This window comes from Dromiciops gliroides, chromosome 1 (assembly GCF_019393635.1).
Source record: "Dromiciops gliroides isolate mDroGli1 chromosome 1, mDroGli1.pri, whole genome shotgun sequence".
In the NCBI taxonomy this organism is placed as follows: Eukaryota; Metazoa; Chordata; class Mammalia; order Microbiotheria; family Microbiotheriidae; genus Dromiciops; species Dromiciops gliroides.
In genome coordinates this window covers 86,296,012-86,315,499 of record NC_057861.1, presented here as the reverse complement: position 1 = coordinate 86,315,499, position 19,488 = coordinate 86,296,012, and the positions used below count along the sequence as shown (strand labels likewise).

General features: G+C 36.9%; 1 protein-coding gene across 1 annotated transcript in view; it reads right to left on the bottom strand.

Moving 5' to 3' along the window:
- Positions 1–9,978: 9,978 nt before the first annotated feature.
- Positions 9,979–19,488, bottom strand: part of AGO2 (argonaute RISC catalytic component 2) — a 165,807-nt gene continuing 156,297 nt past the window's right edge. Inside the window, 2 exon segments of the mRNA XM_044003209.1 lie at positions 9,979–15,897; positions 17,853–18,044. Of these exon segments, the coding sequence (XP_043859144.1) occupies positions 15,789–15,897; positions 17,853–18,044 (301 nt within the window). The 3' untranslated portion in view covers positions 9,979–15,788.

The window sequence follows — 19,488 nt, the reverse complement described above, 5'->3', positions numbered from 1 at the left end:
GCTTTTGGAAAGCATCTATTTCTTTGTGGTTTCCACATTGCTCAATAAAAATTACTATTTTATATGTAATTATATAGCAAATTAAATTTAAGTATCATGATGATCATCTATCAGTTTAATTGATTATATGCCATATCACTATAAAAATGACATTATGGACCCATAATTGGTAGGGAATATTTTGAGTTGTTCTTTCCCTCATGGTGATTTTTGTGAACTCATTGAGCCTTCATTATTTATTTATTTTTATATTATATTCCATATGTCCAAAGGTGAAAAACTAGTAAGACTGTTCTTAGCACAGTGCCTAGCACATAGTAGGCACTTAATATTGATTGACTAAACAAAATTAGCATGGAGGGTGGGTCATCATCTGAGGCCAGGGAAAGGAAGAAAAATTGAGGCAATATGCACAGTAAAAAGTGCTGACCTTGGATAAGGAAAGTACTGACCTTGGATAAGACCTGGGTTCATGGAATGTGAAAATTTGAAAGTAAGAGATTATCCAATCCAACCATGTCATTTTCCAAATGAGGTAACAAGCCTAGAAGTGAAAGAACTTGCCCAAAGCTATAATCTAGTTAAATTCAGAGCTGGGACTCAAAACAGATCTTCTACACAATGACTTCACATCAATGGGTCTCTTTCCTTACTTTTTAAATGAAAGATGAGTTAATCATACCCAGAGACAGGCCAAGATTCTGATCCCAAGATCTCTGGAAATAGTAACAGTGCCCTTACCACCACCACCATCACCATTGGTCTTGCTTCCAGTTAACCCCCACCCCAGCCATTATCCAGGGAATCAATTCCTGTAGATGTGACTTGGAATGTACTTTTTAAGACCCAGAAGAGAAAGCTCTCACCACCAAAATACTTTCAAATGGTTCAACATGTGGTTTTATCATATTACTATTGCTTTACTGCTACATCTAAGGGATGCACTCAGTCTTTCCATACAACTTGCAGCTGAAACCTCCTAGATATTATTCTCTCCTATTAGGTAGAAAGGGACCTCCTTGGGAGCAAGAACTTATTTTTTGTTTTCATGCCTATTTTATTATTATTTTTTTTAAGGCAATGGGGGTTAAGTGACTTGCCCATGGTCACACTGCTAGTAAGTGTCAAGTGTCTGAGGCCGGATTTGAACTCAGGTACTCCTGAATCCAGGGCCGATGCTTAAACCACTGCGCCATCTAGCTGCCCCTTTCATGCCTATTTTCACCCACAATGCTAGGCACATAGCATGACCCTTAATAAATGCCCTTTTCATCTGTTCTCTATAAAATAAGGGTTGGTGTAGAGACAATGACTCTAAATTGCATCCTGTTCTATTAAGGTTTGCTTATTCTATCCTGTTAGAATCAAAACTTGATTGATTTTCATTGTTATTAGCAGAGTTTCTCCCCCCATGTTGACCAATTTAATGGTAAAAAAAATTTTTTTTAATTTAAAGATTTAAGACATATCAACAAGTTTAAGTGTGTATATACATGAATTGGGAAATAGTGGACTAGTTAACTATGCTGACAGTTTATTGGTTTAAAACACTGGGTTGAAATGACATCTTGTGGGTCTTTGCAACGGCACTTCTCTGTGAAGTCTTCCTAGGTATGGCACCAGTTCTAATTCCATTCCATCTCATTCTCAGCCCAGCTACTAATAGAAAAACCTTTTGCCTTTTATGTATTCTTTTTTTTTTGCAGGGCTATGAGGGTTAAGTGACTTGCCCAGGGTCACACAGCTAGTGTCAAGTGTCTGAGGCCGGATTTGAACTCAGGTCCTCCTGAATCCAGGGCTGATGCTTTATCCACTGTGCCACCTAGCTGCTCCTACATGTATTCTTTTTTATTTGTTTGTTTGTTTGTTTGTTTTGTAAGGCAATGGGGGTTAAGTGACTTGCCCAGGGTCACACAGCTAGTAAGTGTTAAGTGTCTAAGGCCAGATTTGAACACAGGCACTCCTGAATCCAGGGTCGATACTTTATCCACTACGCCACCTAGCTGCCCCCCCTACATGTATTCTTAAACATTAGAGTTATTAGCACAGGAAATTTATACTTTTATCTTAACATAATTCTTTAAATTCCTCAACTTCCACCTGTGTGAAAGTACCCAAGTGAATATTTGAATAATTCAGGATCTTTCGAACAAATAGTTGTAAATATGAGGAGTTTTATTTTTTGCTGACGTACTATGAGGCAAAACAAAATTGACACCATACAAAATAACTTTATAAAATATCATTCACATCATATTTTTTTATCAGATTTACAGCATTCTGCGCATATTAAGAATTATGTACGGAGGTGGGAAAAAAAAACACTAGGCTAACTTTTTAGGATTAGTTTATATATACACACACACAGTAAGAAACAGAACAAAGTAACTGTTAGTTTTTCCATGAATTTATTGCAAAAGTAGTGCAAACTATTTAACCTAGGAAGCGAAAAACAAGCTTGAAAGGACCCATCAAAGCTTAAACATGACAATAGATGCTCAATTTCACAGCCTTAGAGCTTTCTTCACCAGTTTCTCTTTTCTCAAACCAGACAATTCCCCATCTCTACTTATTTTGGACTCACTTTTTCTTGGGGGTGAGGACTTGGAGGCAGGGGACTAAGAAATGTAGGGGAAGTAAAATGTAAGCTCCTCCAGGGCAAGAACTGGGGGTTTTGTTTTGTTTGTGTATCCCCAGTGTCTAGCAAAACGATAGACACTTATAATGTTGGTTGAATTTAATGGAACACATTGAAGGAGGACCATGTAGCTAGAAACCAGGTCTTTAGATTAACTAGGCTGATGAGGCAATCTAATGGCAGCATTGACCTTTGGGGCTACTTGCTCAAATAGAAGTTTTGCAAAGGCTCTTTTGAAACTTTGAGATATATGATTCCTCTGTGTGTGTGTGTGTGTGTGTGTGTATCTCTCAAAATAGTTGTGATTTTTAATTTTTGAATTTAGAAACCAGCTACCAACCTCTTGATGATATTGAGAAAAGAATCAAGAAAGCAGCATGAGCAGAAGGGATTAGGAACATTATTGTCTGTTTATAAATGTAGTATCCTTTTGCTTAAGTCCTTTTGTGTGAAACATCTTTTTCTACACTACACAATGCAGGGTGACATCTTTGAACCAGCAATTGCATTTGAATCAACTTAAAAGGATACTACAACCTGCAAGATGAACTTTTAAAAAGCCTTGCAACATCCTCTGGGGACCCTAGAAGCAACACAGTTAGCAATTCATAGACTAAACAAGGTAATGAAAGCGAACACATTGCTACATGTAAAAGTGAAAGAAACAAAATGCAGCATATTCAGGCTCTTAATTTCTTGAGGTACCTATAAATTTTATCATCTGCCCCAAAGTACTACTGTTATGTTAAAAAACGCACACATACACACACGCACACAACACACACACGCACACACACAAAACAAGTTAATTTTAAAGTCCTTGTCTAGGAGCCAATTGTAGGGCATACATTATTACTGAGAAAGTGCAACAATGCTGATCATTTACACGCAGCATATTAAAGGATGATTTATTCTTTATAAAATATAGCTTAAGTATAGACCTGATGGAGTTTTTTTTTTTTCTTTATAAAAACACTAACAGAGGAATTGACCCACTGAGTCTCTGCAGCAAAAAACCTTACAGAACCTTGTAAAGTTCTGCCACTAAGGAATGTCGGTTCTCTTACAACTCTGATGTAGACCTTTTAAAAATTGTAAAACTAACAGCTACAGGAAAGTTTCCTACTCTGGATTTGTTACTGGTATAAAGTCGAATTAGTAAAAGGCTTGAAGATAGCTTGTATAGATAGTACAACTTAAAAGTTTTCCCCAAAAGAATTAAGTAAAAAAGATATATACTGTAGAAAAAAAGTAGAGTTGTAGATTGCTGAATATAAAAATGTGGAAAATTATTCTTCCTTACGTTTTATTCTCACCTTTCCTTACATATGTACATATACACACACACACATCAACTCTTGGTGTCATCTGTTACCTCGAGCCAGTTTACCCAATTTTTAATCAGGCTCCCTGCCTCTTTAGGCACAGAGCACTGTATTGAGAATCAGGAAACTGGGTTCAAGTATCAGATCCACCACTATCATCTGTGTAACCTTGGACAAGTCACTTGAACTTCCCCGGGCCTCAGCTTCCTCATTTGTAACATGAGGGGGTCTTATATCACTAATTTATTAGAGCTTCCAGAGGGCAGGGATAGGAGAGAGGTCAGGCCATATATTACTCCTTAAATAAGGGCTCTTACAAGGTCTACCAGAGTAAGAGGCTGACATTTATATCTTGGTCAGATGATCGGATTTTTAAAAACCTCTCCATTACCACCGAAAATCAAAAGTTTGCTTTAAACATGCATAGAAGAGTTGGGGATTTTATTGTTTGAGAAATCTGAATTTTCCTTCTTGGTTTTTTTTTTCTTTGTATAAAAAGTCTACTATGTTTGGATAGGGGAAAAATAGCTCAATGTTGCAGCCAGTTTGGCTTGTTTTCCCTCACTGGCAATAAGTTTATTTGTTATGTTGATTTTGAAAAATGCATTGGGACTCGAACCAAAAGGCACAAAGAATAGAGAACTCAAACATGAGATAGTTATTAAACAGAAAGTCTGGCTTCCAGAGAACTGTCAAGATGTATATGCACGGTCATACCTTACTGTTTGGTCACTTTTTCCAATCTCATCGCCATACTTCTTAAATAGCACCCAACTGTTTAACTGAGGTAGATCCACATTGGAAAGAAAGCTGGGTCCCCTCCACTTTGTTTACCTCAAGTTGAAAATGTTTTATTTTTTTAAAAAAATTCAGTGTAAAATTGTACGTAGAAGTGATGACAGATGGCACTATATGAAGAAAACTTTGAACTTGAACAGGTTTGCAAAAAGGGTTTATATACTACATCAGAACTCCAGGCATAAATTAATCTCTGAATGGAAAAATGAAAAAACTAAAGCAAAATGAGACCAAACGGAAGAAAAGAAAAACCCTGAAAAAATTCCAAGAATTTTCCAAACATGACATTCTTTTTTGACTGCCATAGAAAAAAAGCACAATGGCCCATTTTACACAGATCTAAAGACAACAATAGCCAGTGGCTAGCTAGGTCAGTCACAGTATAGATAGAAAGCTCTGGGCCTACACATTTCCCTTCACATCTCAGGTGAGAAGCCTCTCTGAATTACTGTGTATCTTCTTGGTTTGAACAGGCTAATTCCCTCATTCTAGTATTTTTGCATACTCTGAAGCTTACAAAACTAACATCATATTAAGGCTTAATTTAAAGTGGGGTCACCACATAAGCATCATGCAAGCATTTAACATGTTTAGGATACATACAATGTATTCAACTACATGAAGTCTCAATTCTATTTAACATGTACTGTAATATGCTACACTTAACTTTTACAATCCATGTAGTAAATGAAAAGCATACATGAAAGCAAATGCATATAAATAAAGCAATTTATATAAGAATTGTCAGTTTTACAAAACAGCAATGTATGGTCTCTATATTGCAAGCACAAGACATCTTCATATAGATCCATGGAACAGGTAGAAACTAATCCATATATATTTAGTACCACTTGAAATGAGGCCTTTTAGCTGCTCTATTCTTAGAAAATAGTAAACCTTAAATGGAGAGAAAACATTTCGATTCAAAATGTCGTCTAAAATGTTTCCTGGGTGGTAGTGAGGTGTGGTGGGGGGGTGGGGTTTTAGAGCCACATATGAAAGTTTTAATTTTTGGTTCTTTTTAGATTATTTTATAAAAATAACATAAAACTAGAAAACCTGTTAAAACTAAGGGTTAAAACCCCTCAGTACATGTCAGTTAAGTAACCTGAATTGTACTAGAGGTAAGGAAAGTCTGGGTTCTAAAATACTACATTCTCTTTTTTGCATGAGTAATCAGCCACTTTGTTGCACAGAAACATAATTATTCTCTTAACTGTAAACTTAAATAATAGCTTTTCATAAAAAGCCATTTTCCTCTTTAATTATAAAACACTATCCCTTTTATACTTTCCTCAGCTGTATTAAAATTCTCTATCAGACCCAGGACTCAAATCTTTTATATACATATACTAACTCTTGCCATAAAGAGAGCTATGTATAGAGTCAATCAGCTGCCCTGTAAGCTTTTGGTCTTACTTGTACATTCTGCTTAGAAAGAAGGGTCACTAAATTAATTAACAAATGACTTCCTCTCTTACAGCCAAAAGGCCTTTGGAGTGGAGGGGTTCAGTTAGAGGGGAGAGGCAAGAGACAGAAAAGAATAACATCATTAGTCCTTTTTATAAGCAAACTAAACACTTTATTCACTTAAAATGAACTAAACCAGATTTAAGTTGGTCAGTTTTGAATTTTAATCAGCCCTAGAGCCAAGAACTTGCTAATACTTGATTTTAAAAAGTAAACAAAATTTCAGAAGTGAAAATAAGTAGAGCTGTTTCTGACTCCTCAGTTACCACTGCCACACTTAAAAGTAAATACGTAATTTCAAGAACATTCACCATTAGCAAGATAAACAATAACTAAGTTAAACCCCAAACAGTAAAGAATAATAATATTTAGTACATACTTAAATAGCACCTTACAGCTGGGGTCTTCAGAAGCATTTTACAAAGACACAAGGGAGGGAGTGTGTTCATTTGAGCCTATATCTATGTGTATGAATACATATACATAGATATACACACATATACATATATATGTAAATAAGAATATCTATAGATGTAATTTCCACAATAAGGGGAACTACCTCCACCAATAGTTTAGTATAGAAGTCCTAGAGGGTTGCCCGAAGTACATACGTAGAGCTTTAAGTAACTTGCTCAGTCATTTGGATGCCTAAGTGTCAGAAGCAGGATTTAACTCCACACTCATGGACTCCAAGTTCAGTACTCAATGTAATATACCTTCCCCTCTGCATAAAATAATTGTCTCATTTGCTTCTTCCATAACTCATCTAGTATAAGAACAAAAATAGTCATCAGTGGGTCGGGAGATGGATTCACTGATGACTATTGGTCAATACCTGGTTAAAAGATGGGTCATGCAATGTCCTGGAAAACCACTGAGCCAGGGCTTTGTTAGAAGGACTGAAAGAAGCAGGCACCTAGAACATCAGACAATTCCAATTGTGAAACAGCTAGCATTATCCCAAATTCACAGACCTAGGGCCCCTGGAGGACCATATTTTTACAAAGCTAGGAAGTAGTTTCAAACACCAGCTGATCATTTTGTACACTGATACTTTCCCATTATACCAATAGCCTCCCACTCTGTGCCCCACCCCCATCAAATCTAGAAAGGTCATCAAAGGCCCAATTTTGAAAAGCATGGTGATTCAGGGATTGAATCTTACTTTGTATAGATTAGGTTTTAGAACACAATGAAGTGGAAAAGAGGAGAAATGATTGTGGTACTCACACCTAAGGCCTTGGGAGGAGGTGTTCACCTTCCACCCCAGTGAAACAAAGATTCTGATTAGTTGAATATGATATTCAAAATAATAACTCCCCCCACCCCCAAGCCCTTAAAACTTACCCCGCTTTTCTCCTAAGGTGCAGTTACACTGATAGCCAAAGAAATGAAATCAACGTTCTTTACATCCTAGACAAATAATTATATCCCCAGTGCTGGGCACAAGGCCTTGTGCAAAGGTCTTGGCACATAGTAAGTGCTTGATAAAATGCTTGGCTGAGTAGGTGCCTTGTACATGCTGAATTGAATAGATATTCTAATATTCCATAAAAACAAAAATAACGAGAAAGGCCAATTTCAGAGTTCCTGATAAGTGGCCTTTCCACAGGCAGACTTTTGCAACAAGGTTACATCTGAATTTGGAAAAAAGTCCTCATTCATAAAATATGGAAAAGTGTTTGTCTTCATGAAACAATATCATCTAGTGCTCTTTGGCCTGCTAAGCCACAGAATCGAGAGAACACATGTTAACATGGATTACTCAAAAAGGCCTTGAAGAGAAAAGCTAGTGGGCCCATGTTAGAGTTTAAATTCTTTACATCATAATCTATGTATGATATTATAGTGCTACCACCATGTTCTAAGACAGGCAAGAGAGAAATATATACCATATATACTAAAGATAAATCTCTTTCAGAATTAAGATGTGTGCATGTGTGGCCAAAATGAGCAATAAAGGCTTGAAAAAGTATTGGTTTTAAGAAAAGTCATTTAAGCTAATACTATACTTGGGACTCTTTTCCAAAATGTCAACAGAAAATTAAGAGCTTTTAAACTAAAGAGCTTTCTCTATTCATCCTTCATCAGATTAGAGCCATGCTACCCACTCAAACTTCTCTATGAAGAGACTGCTCAATTCCACAAAATTAGGAGAAAAATCATGAAATTCTACCTTATGCTTAGCTGCTTTATGAGAAGAAGGTCTTACTAAAATACTAAGCTAGAATTCTGTGCACAGGTAAATGAGAATATTCCTGACTGTAAAGGAGCTAAGCATAAGGAAACCTATTTTGATTTACTGTAAACAAAAGAATATATTGTACTAACACAGACTTTCTATAGTTTTGCTTCTGAGCATTCAAAGCACCATTAGGGTACATTCATATTTCCAAATTTGAGCTAAAGCCCTGAAGGCCTTTACCTATATTAACTATCCACCATCCCCCCCAATCTCCCTCCACCTTCCATTCTTTTAAATAAAGAGCCCTATCTCTTAGACGATTCAAGACAGGAAAATAAAGATATTTTTACTGCTGAAATTTTAATTAGTTTTGAGGAGGGAATAAGGTTAACTTTAAACTTTTATCATGCAAAATCAATGTCAGTCTTCTGTTTTTTTTTTTTTTTTTAAATCACTTATTTATTTTTTCTGACTTGAAGGTATATCTATATTTGGGGGGAGGTGGTGAGGGAGTACTGAGGTTAGGAATAATTGTCAACCCACTCAAGTGTGGAATGGAGAAAAAGTGCTTTTGTGTTTGAAACAGGAAAATGAACCCTAATCAGGAGAGTGCCGGCTGTTTCACAATATTGCCACATGGAAGCCTGAAACCAAACAAACGTGTCAGCCTTCCGAGGGCAGCTGCTCTGATATCTGGGGGAACAGCTTGGACAGAAAAGGCTTCAACACTATTCATTCCTGCTTTCTGAGGCAGCTGGAGAGACGATGAGTGCTTACTGAAGGGTCACAGTATGGCACATGAGTTTGCAAGTCAGGACTGAATGATCACAATTCAGTTTGTTTAGGCAATAATTTGGCTATTTTTCAGTGTTGAGAGTTCTGTTTTTGAAGAGCAAACATGAATCTACTTAAGAATTCAGAGGTAGCCTTTATCTGCATCTGCTTTCTATCTAAGAGATATTTGGAAACCACCAACTGTAGTGATTTGGCCAAACCAATACATTCACTTTTGACAATTAATAGCAAAAACATATCCAAAGATGCGAGATTTATAAAGAACATAACGGAGTCCACGTCACATCAATATTTGCAAAGAAAAAAAAATTTAGGATTCAGAAACCACTCAGGTTTCTGAGACACTACAACATAACTACAAGCTTATCAGTTAACCTCTTAAAGCTAGAGTAAATATGTAGCTATCAAATTATATACCATATATAAGCAATACTGTAATTCTGGGATCTCTAGCACCTACAGGTTAAATAAAATGCAGTTCTAACAGAATGCTAAACCCATAGCTTTTGATTATGACTGACTCAAAATAGGTAAAAGAGAGCTGCCCAATTTTTTTGTGAACGTTGCCTTCCTATAAAATTTGACCAAGTGCTTAAAGTGGCTTAAGAAAATAAGCTTTGGAGCCACAGATAATACAAAAGAAAGCATAAAAGGAAAAAAAGTTCAAAACCTTTACAATCTTCTTTAAATAATAATTAAAAAAAACTTAAAGGGAAAATGTATTAGAAATGAAAGCTGATGAGGCAGCTAGGTGGAGCAGTGGATAAAGCACCAGCCCTGGATTCAGGAGGACCTGAGTTCAAATCCAGCCTCAGACACTTGACACTTACTAGCTGTGTGACCTTGGGCAAGTCACTTAACCCTTATTGCCACCCTCCCCCCAAGAAATGAAGGCTGAAAAACATCCTTCTAAAGAAACAAGTTAAACCCATCCTTCATGAAATGTCACCAGACAAATTCGAGAGAACAAAGGAATTTTAACCCACACAGTTCTAACATCTTAATACTGTAAATGTGGCAGTATCACAAAAACAAAGTACATCAATGATACCATTTCTAATTCTGCAATTCATAACATTATATACAGTCTTTTTCAAACAGCTACAGCAGGTGACAAAGATCCGACACAAGTAAAAAGGAAGTTCTCCAAAAATCAGTGCAATTATTTTTAGTTGAAGGTTTGCTTATAAAATAGACAGCATGTGTGTATTTTGGGGCACAAGGAAAAAACACCCACAATATAAAAGTCAGAAGTGTTAAATTGAAAAAAAAAAGTTATGCCAGCCTAAACAGCCAGTGAAATTACTAGGGAGCAGTTTGCTTTGGGAAGGACCTAAATATAAATGCAAGTTGTATTTTGAAAGGGAGTAGCCTAAAGAGAAGGAAATTTTCATTTGATGTACATTCCTTGTCTTGTGGGAGAAAGATATAAGTTCAGAAGAGATCACATAAAAATTTCTTATGGCTTGTCTAGGGCACCAGAATGGCCCTCGGTATTAAGTCAGTAACAAAACTTTTCTACATACACTCACTAACTGAATTATGCTAAACACAGGGAAATGCCCATTTATAAAATCCACTGCTACCATCAAAGAGATCTGAAACTATGAGAAGTGAGGAGATCTTGGTCATTATAGTGGGGGGGGGGGGAAATTCTGGATTTTGAGATAAGACCTAGGTTTGAATTTTGGCTCTGCTACTTGTTATTGGTGTGATTATGGAAAAGTCACAATCACTCATGGTTTCAACCTCCCACCCCCCCCCCCTTGCCCGGGTAGAATTCTGGGCAGGAAGGAGGAAAGAAGGGAAGGGAGATGGACTATATGATCTACAAGTTTCCTTCCAGTTCTAAATCCTTTGATAATGTAAGAAATCAACTACAGATTACGTGGTGCTTAGCACAAGACACTATCTAACTGAGCCTCACTGATGTAAGTAGGAAAAACATGGAACCAGAAGACCCAGGCCCTTGTTCTGGTTCTGCCTCTCATTTGCAGTGTGATTTTTGGTCACATTACTTCCCCTCTTTGAGGTCATTTTTTCATCTGACAAATAAGAAGTTTGACCCAAGTTCTTTCCAACTCCAGCATTCTATGGCAAATACTTAAAGGACTCAATGTAACACTGTCTCTACTGGAAAAAAAAGTTGGTCTAAATTTAACATTGCTTAGATCAAGCACAGGTAATTATTTCAGAAGGGAAATTTAAATCATTACAAATTGATGAAAAATTATACAACTCCATGTAGGTAAGAAAAGTAACTGTTTAGTGCTCTGGTTCTAGCAAATTTATACTCATGGTGTTTCCCTTCATAGGAGTTAAAAAAACCCATGCTAAGCTAAAGTATAAAGTTTGGGATAAAAATTTATATTATAATAACTTAGGTGCTGTGAAATGGAATAGACTCTTTGGTCAAATCAAATTAGGATGTTATATCAAAACAAATAGCACTTTTTGTGTTTAATTAAAAACCTTTGATTTCCCTTAAAAATCTAGGAATAAAACCTAACAGGCCTCTTATGAATAATCAAGAGCTTGGGTAAACATTAGTAATTATTACTGGCCAGAGCTGGGTCCAGATGGCCACGATTTTAAGCCATGTTACCAAAGTGCACATTGAGGCTATGATATAAATTGTTCCAGCTCTGGGTGCCCCTATGGTTCTGATTGAGCACAAAGTTGCTTGATTTTCCCCTCAAAAGTGAGTTTGGGAAAACTATATAAAGGCAATGTGATTTTTGATGGAAAAATGGAGACACCAAAGTCCATGGATTCACAAATTTACATGCAAAAATATGCCTTCAGATAGAAAGTAACTCATAATCCCCAAAATGTAAAAAGTTAGTTTAGCTTTCTAAAACCTAGACCAGGGAAACCCAAGCTTACCAAAAATGAATAAGGGATAATATTTTTGCATGACAAAATAATTTAGTCCCCCATCCCCAATTGGCTCCTTTAAATAGGCTTCCCAAGTCTATTTAAGTCTTGGTTTACAGATCATTAACTATGGGTGGTAGGCAGCATTAGGAAATGACACATTCCTGCAAAAAGCACTACAGTCAGGAGACCTGGACTTTAAGTTTGGCTCTACTACCTATTAACTGTGTGACCTTGGGCAAATCATTTCACACAGCTATTTATAGATACAAATTTCTTCATATGTAATATGGGTACAATAATACCTGTCCTTATTGACCTCACTAGGTTGTTGTGAGGATCAAATGAGATGGATGTGAAAGCACTTCTGTAAACTGTAAAGCACTATATAAGTGTGAGGTATCACCATCATTAATGTGTGTAAATAAGAATGCTTGTAAACCAAAACATTTCAAATGCTTAAAAAGAATCTTATTGTGAACAGTAAAAAGAATTCTATTGTGAAACCTTTTTGAAAGCAATCAGATAAACTTTATCTTTCATATATACACTGGGAATTTTATATCGATGTTCACATACCCAGTTTACTTAAAGTGAGGTACACCTATTTGAGACAGGCAGGGAAAAAATAAAAAACAAAGACAGAATGGGGGGAGGAGGGGGCCCTGCCAAGTGAAAAAAAGAACCACAAATGATGTGAACAGGGGAATATTCACTTTAAGGAAATTGATGGGTGTGCTCACTAGCAACACCACTTTGGGTAAAGCACAGTTCACCTGTTCACAATATCTTGGGGGCATTTTATGTACAAACATAACCAGAAATAACTGTTTGGAAAGGAATACCTTTTGGCCACCATGTGAAGAGGGTCTTAATTTTGAATTTCATCTCCAAAAATTCTATATACAGCCATGAAATTCATTGCTAGTTTAAAGATTTTTTTTCTTCATGGTTTATAGGAGAAATTAATTACTTTAAAAATTTTATACCCCCACCCCCCCAAACCCTAACTGGTGAACTTTTATAAAACAAACTATTACCTGAGAGACTGTTCTAGTTAGAGCCATTCTAATTTTGTAAAACCAAAGGATTATAAACATACTGGAGATATTTTGGTCTATTAATGCTTTGTATATTAAAAAGTCTTACAAAAGCAGTTTATAGCACAGACCTATAGAGTAATTCTCAAAATTCTTCAGGCCACATTTAAGAAAATATTCTTCCCTTTGAAATACTGACAGGAACATCTTAGAAGTCTCTATGAGTCTGTGCTTGATTGGCAATTACAAATGTATTTCTAGTTTAGAAAGGCATTCTCCCATACCCCTTTCTGTTGTCCACTTCCCTCAATATTCCCTTTCAGTTCCAATCAGCACAAAAAGCAGGTTTCTTCCTAAACCTAACAAAACTTCAATAGAGCCCACAGGTGCTTTCAGAAAAGGGGGAAATGAATTTGATTTTGGTTCCCACTAGTTTGGTACAAGAAAGGATTCTCTTTAGACTCTAACTCAGGTTAAAACTTGAGCCAAGAATGAATTTTTACCCTTCTGAAAATAGGTAAAGTGCCACACACCATTAAAAGGGAAGGAGAATGGCAACATTTCCTGTAGAATCTTCTGGAACATTTTTTTTTTTTTTATAAAATGGAAATGATACAGCGAATGACTTAAACAGCAAGATAAGACTAATGCCATTAGAACATAAGCACACACATACTACACACAAACACACACACACACACACACATACCTACATAGATATGTAAATAACACTCATCCATTTGTTATTTCAGCCAAAATAACACGGGCAAGGTGTTCATTATAACGAAGTGTGGTTAAATCCCCCAAACTCATCGCCAGTAAAATAACAAATATAGAGAACTTAGGAGCCTACACCACAGTCCAGTCCATAGCTCCAAATAAGCTGGTTGCCTGCCATGTTGGCTGGAGGTAAATGTGGTTCAATGGTAGAACAAAATGAGAAAGCTTAATGGGTGAAGAAGCAAAGGTTACTTTTCTCCTACATCTACACATTTAACATGGATCAGTTGCTTTAAAATATCGCACAGAAAAAAAAAGTAAATCAGCACAAAACAGTGTTCTTGTTTGTATCCTCTCAAAACTGTCCATGGTATATCACTATTAGTGCAATGGTTTAAACATGTAATAAATGCAAGTGACCCCAGTGTGCAAACCTTGACAGAAATCTACATGCCTCGTACTTATCAATTTTAATGCTTTTCTTAAGAGAATGGCCAAATCTCTCTTACTATTGACTTAATGCATAACAGAGAGATTAATCTTTCTCCACAAGTATAAGTCAATGATTTCCTATATATTTTACTGCATAGATTCCATGATACTTCCATTATAAAACCAGAAAACAGAACTGCTTTTCTGTTCATCATCTTTTGGCTTCCCAATAATCAAAAGAATAAATAAATTCCATTTTGTGCTTAAACCCATGGAGAAGGGAGGGCATGTGCCCATCAGAACTGCTCATGGAAACAACATCACTTGCTGTGTTGTGGGCACACTTGTTATTTCTGGAACTGTAGGTTAAACTCTCACACTAATTATATGCCTCTCTGATCACTGTCACATTAAAGTCAATTGCATATTCCTGTACTCAAACATTAGTATCCACATGATGTGGTTTTCATTTCTAGAATCCAAAATGCTCTTGATATGTTATTAAACAGAAAACATGAGGAGCACCCCTTGGCAAATAAAATAACAGCGCCTAACCTATCACATTAATACTGCTAACCATATATAATCTTTTTTTTTACATTAAAGACTTAACAGTGAAAAAGGATTGTACTGTATTTATCACTACAGACCCGTATTCTTTAGAGACTTTGGAAAGTAAGTATCACAGTCCTAGAGGACAAATCTTTTGACTAGCTGTACTTTTTTTCTTTTTTTTTTTTTTCCTACAAAATTTTATTAAAATGGCACTTAATCTGCCAATTGCTCGGACCTCTTAAAAGTTTTCAACATGTCCTATTTCCGGCAAGAGTCTCATATTTTTAATTTGATAAAAACATCAATAACGCAGGAGAAAAGGAGGCATTGGAGAACAAAGCTCAGAAAATAAAACTGCCATTTGCTTAGTAGAAAGTTGGTTATAAGTTACAATGGGAGCAAACTAGTTTGCTTTGGAAATTAAAACTAGTGGATGCACACGGAATAGTCAAGGCTTTAAAACCAGAATAGTGTTTTGTGTTTTTGTTCCTTTGTACTCTTTAAGGAAAGTCACAGCGTTCGAATCCCATCAATTTTGTGGAGCATCAGATTGTTCACAAGTAAATTGAGTGACAGGTAAAATAAAGTCTGTTTGTGTGTGGTTTTTGTTTGTTTTTAAAGCCCTGAGATAATAGCTCGTGAATTAATTTGAAGAAACTTGGGTCTGTATTCTGAAAAGCAGCCTATAGATTTTGGCAAACCACATTTCCAACAGTGGCAGGGGTGTGATGGGGTGAAAGATCTGAGGGCAGGGGGAAGGGAGTTTTACAGGTCTGCAGCTCAAAATCCAAGTCTTAATTCAGGGACGGCTTTCTTTCTTGCACATGGAAAAGAACCTAGATGCATCCTGCTCCTTGCTGGCTGTCATGGGAGGGCTGGGCAACAGTTGGTCTGAGTGTAGCTGGTCTCATGTGAATCCAACTCTGTACTAAATCGCTAAACACTAAAACATGTTAAGCAAAGTACATGGTACGCAGTGTGTCCTGATGAACCTGTACTGCTTTCGCAAGTGCTTGGTGGTCTCTGCCATTACTCTGACCAGACGTGTGGCTTCCTTCGGCACTAAAGAGGAGGAAACAGATGAACAAATATTCAATCTACCCTGAAAGTGAATTTTCCATGGTGGTAAAGAAAAACAAATAACAAATGACTTGGAGATGGCATGAGAATACAAAAGGGGAGAATTGTATCATAGCGAGGGGTTAAGAGAATTGAGACAAAAAAGTCTGCTTAGTAGTGGAGAGAGCATTGGCCAGAGAATCTGAAGGCCTGGGGGGTCTAGTCTTTCTTCTGCCACAAATTATATTTGTGATCTTGGATTTTCAGCTAACCTTGCTAAGCCTGTGGTTTATTTTCAGGAAACTGAGTCAGAGTGAGACTGGATGACCTCTGAGGTCCCTTCCTGCTCTGCTGTTATATAGGACTGAGTTTTCTAGCACAAGGCCAGAGAGACTGAGAAAAGGGAATTCCTTAAACTGGGGTGTAAAACTCAAAATATAAAAAGATCCCCACTGGCTGGCATATTGGCTTAAAAACCACAAATTAACATTATTTATCTTGTATTTTATTATGTCAAACATTTTTCCAATTTTAATCTTCTGAGAGGTTGACAATCAACCTCCACCTCAGTATAAAAGTAAAAAAGGGGGCAGCTAAGGTGGCACAGTGGATAAAGCACCGGCCCTGGATTCAAGAGGACCTGAGTTCAAATCCGGGCTCAGACACTTGACACTTACTAGCTGTGTGACTCTGGGAAAGTCACTTAATCCTCATTGCCCCACAAAAAAAATTTAATAAAAACAGTGGCTTAAAAACTCATAGCTGAACCCCCCCCCACACACCCACCCCCCCACCCACACGATGGCCAAGAAAATTGGTATAGGCATTAGGGTCTCCAACTAAGGAAGCCTAACCAAAAAAAGTTTTAAGGGAGATTTAAAATTATGACATACAGAACACCAAAATTTGAACTGAATTTGATAGGTTTGGAGAATGTTTTTGCCCAAAACACATTTTGAAGCTATTTTTAAAGGTTACTATGAGTAGACTCTGGGCAGCTGAGTGGTCAAGTGAATGGAGTCCTTGAGCCTACAGTCAGGAAGACTCCCTTTCTTGAGATCAAATCTAACCCTCAGACATGAGGCTGGGCAAGTCACTTAACCTTTTTTGCCTCAGTTTCCTCATCTGTAAAATGAGCCAGAGAAGGAAATTGTAAACCACGCCAGGATCTCTGCCAAGAAAGCCGCAAATGTGGTCACAAAGAGTCTAACACAACTAAAGATGACTGAATGACAAGAAATGAGTAGGTTCAAGTTAGAACTGAAAGATCAGCCAGTCCAGCCATTTCATTTATACATATGGGAATCAGGAAAGATAAGTGATTTGCCCAAGGCCACTGATAGCACAAATGCAGAGTTCTATTTACTATTTAATTTGGGGGGGGGGGGGCAGCGCGGGGCAATGAGGGTTAAGTGACTTGCCCAGGGTCACACAGCTAGTAAGTGTCAAGTATCTGAGGTCAGATTTGAACTCAGGTCCTTCTGAATATCCAGGGTCGGTGCTTTATCCACTGTGCCACCTAGCTGCTCCCTACTATTTAATTTGTCAAAAGGAATACTGAAAACCCCAATTATTCTATTAGACCACATCCTTCATATTGTTGATATGAACAAAAAGTCTTGGAACCAAGGAAATAACACAGATAATACTGAGTTTTTAAAAAATCACTTCTTTTAACAAGATTTTCTGGACATTTTCAAATTACTTGGATTATCTCTCCTAATTTTGCAGGTATAGATTATAAGTTAAGAGGTGGTTAACAGCCATTTCAAAAAGGAGCTGCCAATTCATGATTTAACAATAATGTCATTTCAAAGTGACCATAGAGAAAAGTCAATTTTGATTTAGAACCTCTCATTTCCCCTTATAACTCAGCCAGTAGTTCTAACCAATTTAGCTATACAAAGCTGACAGTTTTCAGATATTGTTGACTGAACTAGGAGGGGAATTCAACTTACCTATCATGTTCTTTATCCACCAGATGATACCTGGCCCTGAAGGCCACCAGGTGCGCATAGTAGGCTGGTGCAGGGATAGAGACAGAACGTGTACAGCGCACATAAGTATGACACAGTTGATAAGTCAAAATCTGTAGTTCATCTGAAGAAAAACGATTGTCGTCCCAAAGGACATGATAGTGTGAAGGCCTGCTTGTTCCCTAAAAATTAAAAATAGATTTGTCAAATCAAACTCCAGTTAAAAAATTAACAAAGCAAAAAGCAACAGGTCTAGGTAAGAAGCAACCATCTTACTGTTATTATATATTGGACCAGGAAGAGAAGTAGTAGACATTGTGTCTTCATTCACTGTCATTTCCAGACCATATTTTTTTTGGTCACCTTACTCTGCAACCACCCAATTCACAGAATTTATATCAGTCAGTCTATATCACCTGGTTCAGATCCTTAAAGTGTAATTCCATTGGATTCCAGATAATTTTGCTTTCCTTGATCATAAAAAAATTCAGCACCTGGTTAAGTCTTCCTCTCTTCCCCCATTCCAGCTACATGCATGGAGACTTCAATATAAAAGTTGATTTATCACCTTCAACAACCTACCTTAGCTTCTAAGTTCATTAATTGTTGTCAATTACCAGCATATATACAACCTTACTCTATAGACTCCTGAGAGTGCATCAAACCAGATTAAATATTAATTGGGAAAATATTTTAAAACAAATAAAAGTATAATATTAATTTGTGGAGGTTTTTTAAAAGCCAATGTGCAGGTGAGTGATAGGGATTCATTTCTGTTTGAGTTTGACACTATTCCTTTAACCACTCATCCACATGTGGGCATGCCTCTTGATTTTTACCACCAACATTAACTGCATTGTATCTGTAATGTAGAACTCTGAAATTCCTCTTTGCATCATGATCCATTCATTCATCTATTTATCTCTATATCTTTCTATTTGTCTATAACCATCTGTCTGTCTGTCTATATCATCTCTTTACCTTACAAGTTCTAAATAGATTCTGTGCTTTTACTGTGAACTTCATTCCCTGGTTCTTATTGTGGAGTCTATCAAACTTGTTTTTATGATATTTTAATAACTGATATATTAATATACTTAAAAACCCTCCTTTTATCGGGGTTAAATGACTTGCCCAGGGTCACACAGCTAGTTAAGTGTCTGAGGCCATATTTGAACTCAGGTCCTTCTGACTCCAGGACCAGCTGCTCTATCCATCGTGCCTTCTCTAGCTGCCCCTTTCTTTTAGGCATTTTAAGATTATTCTGAGAAGAGGTCCATAAGCTTCACCAGACTGGAAGAGGGATCTATGACATACAAAAGGTTATTTTAAAATTCCTTGTCCCTTTTGCCACTCACACCTTCCTAAACACCACCCCACTCTTAACCTCCCCACCCATACCCCTTAATCTATCTTCTCTACTCTACCCCCCACCCTCCACCATGCTGCATCAGAACACTGCTGGAAAACTGGGATGTTATCCTCATTTTAAACTGGGCCACTACTATTTCATAGTAATCCTTGTAGTCTTCCTTTAGCGCCTTTTCCATTGTAGCAATTCTATACCTTCTCTTTTCTCCTAAACCCACTATCCATCCTTCCTATAATAAAACAGTTC